Source organism: Rhagoletis zephyria, unplaced genomic scaffold (assembly GCF_001687245.7).
Source record: "Rhagoletis zephyria isolate East Lansing unplaced genomic scaffold, Rhagoletis_zephyria_1.1 Rzeph_scaffold_05472, whole genome shotgun sequence".
Taxonomy (NCBI): Eukaryota; Metazoa; Arthropoda; class Insecta; order Diptera; family Tephritidae; genus Rhagoletis; species Rhagoletis zephyria.
Window position 1 is genome coordinate 40,275 of NW_016162555.1, and position 2,012 is coordinate 42,286.

General features: G+C 37.8%; 1 protein-coding gene across 1 annotated transcript; it reads right to left on the reverse strand.

Moving 5' to 3' along the window:
• Positions 1-531: 531 nt before the first annotated feature.
• LOC108372129 (syntaxin-5-like) lies at positions 532-1,988 on the reverse strand. The gene is made up of 4 exons (XM_017627780.1): positions 1,725-1,988; positions 1,551-1,660; positions 1,287-1,493; positions 532-1,224 (listed from the first exon to the last, which is right to left on the reverse strand). The coding sequence occupies exons 2-4, from the start codon at positions 1,636-1,638 to the stop codon at positions 1,202-1,204; spliced, it is 318 nt and encodes a 105-aa protein (XP_017483269.1). The 5' UTR covers positions 1,639-1,660; positions 1,725-1,988; the 3' UTR covers positions 532-1,201.
• Positions 1,989-2,012: the final 24 nt, after the last annotated feature.

Here is a 2,012-nt window from a genome sequence, read left to right on the forward strand (position 1 = left end):
GACGAGATCATTTTACGTGACAGAGTTTATGAAGATTCTCTGGACACAGCACAATGTAGAGACTGAAGCAACAGCCAACACTATTGGGTACGGTATATAGCAGGCAATAGAATCAATGTCTAAATGTATAATAAATTGCCCTATTATTTCTTTCCTACACTATAATTGTAATTATCGACTGTTTACCACTACGGCTTATATGCTGTGACTGTTGTTGTAGCAGCATACAAGTTCCCCAAAGGATTTTTGGGGAGTGTTGCTGAAGTGACAGTCCTTGGCAAGATATAAATCTGGGTCGTTCCGGTTACGTAGGCCCGACTGTAGACGTGACTGTCGAAGTGTACAATGCGTCATGATGGCCAGCTATTTATGTTGTTCTTTAAGGCCGTAGGGAATGGCAAAACGGAGTTCCCTAGTTCGTGAGTAAGATAACCTTTGAGTATGTTTTGGTAAAAAATTAATGTCCACATAAGGAATTTTTTTTATTATTTAAATGTCAATACAAGGGTTCAAAACAAGCATGGGCCATAAGCGTGTGCAAAAATCTTAGGTATTTAGTCAACCAAACTTGATATTATTTCAAAATACTTATGTATTATTAATTCTATTAATTTTTCTTACAGTGTCCATAATCAAAAGTAAATATCCTTAGGGTTCCAAAATTTGTATGTCCAATACCACAATAAAAGGATATTTTATAACCATAACATAACTACATTTTTTTACCATATAGGAAAGCCGCTTTATTTGACTATAGCACAAGTTCTCCTTCGCTTTCTGCACCTTGAGTCGTGTATTTAGGTGGCGTCAACGAAGAAAAAATGTAGAGCTTGAAACCAAGTCGCTTAACATTTTCCGGAAAATCACCATGATTCAGCAAGCGCTCCTGCCTGTTTTTTCAGTGTACGATTTCCGATAAATTCAAAGAAATGAACCCTGTTTATATACGCTGCACGCTCCTGAGGAAACCGAGTGAAGTTTTCTCAATCAAGTAAACGAGATGCGTTGCTATTGTCCCCATATTTGTACAGAAGCTGCTTCTTCCACAATGTCAACATCGCAGTCTTTGTTTGGGGCACTTAACGCCTCGGAAACTTCGAAGGGTATTCTATCGGTTTTATTGGCTCCGCTTGAGTATCATTTTGTTTCATGGCACCCCACTGGTATTTTTCACCGGCTGACATCAAATCGAAGTGCCACCTCAGTTCTTTTGTGATTTCATATCTAAGTATATGTACACGAATTCGTTTTTTTTTTAATATATTAACTATGTGATTAATTCCCACGATCCAGAAAATAAGCAGCAATTGGTGACTGCCCGAATTGATCCCGACGCGCTTTTTGTTGTTTGAGATTTTCTATACGCACTTCTAGTATCTGTTTGAAGTCGGTGCCCATGTTGGCTAATTCAGATTGTAACGCATACACCATGATGTAAGTCAATTCCTGAATCTCTTGCGGTCGATCATCAAAAATACTCTTCTTTTTGGCCACTGCAAAAGAAAAGGTAAAGTAATATTTATAATTAAGAACACCTATTTTTTCCTCACGCATTGTCAATTTTTCCAACTTGGCATATGCACTTGCTATGTTTTTGCCAATATATTTGTGACCATCATAAATTCCTTTCTTTGGCATACGTCAATTGTTGCACCATAGCCTGTAAGAAATGCGTAAACATAATAATGTAAACATCTTCAAATGCACTTCTACTTCTAACTTACTTGTAAGTCTCTAATCTGTTGCTCGTACATAAATTGCGTCTGCGTCAAGGTCTCTATACGATTGCCGCCTTGGTTTACATTGGCCTTATCCGACAACTGGCGTATGATAAGCTGGGCCATTTCCAACTCATTTGACTTTTCTTTGAACTGATGTTCAACATCGGTAGCACGTTGCTGCATTACCTCTAACAGCCTTTTCATTTCATCCAGATGAGCCGCTTTATGTGGCCAACACCCAAAATTTACCATTTAAAATTAAATAATTCCGTAAATCCGCGATTTATTATG

Excerpts from the sequence above, each read along its gene's own strand:
- LOC108372129 (XM_017627780.1), bottom strand. The coding sequence starts at position 1,638 with ATGCCAAAGAAAGGAATTTATGATGGTCACAAATATATTGGCAAAAAC. Across the intron at positions 1,494-1,550 it reads GTTGGAAAAATTGACAATGC|TGGCCAAAAAGAAGAGTATT; the intron begins GTGAGGAAAAAA and ends TTTCTTTTGCAG. Across the intron at positions 1,225-1,286 it reads TGCTGCTTATTTTCTGGATC|ATATGAAATCACAAAAGAAC; the intron begins GTGGGAATTAAT and ends ACATATACTTAG.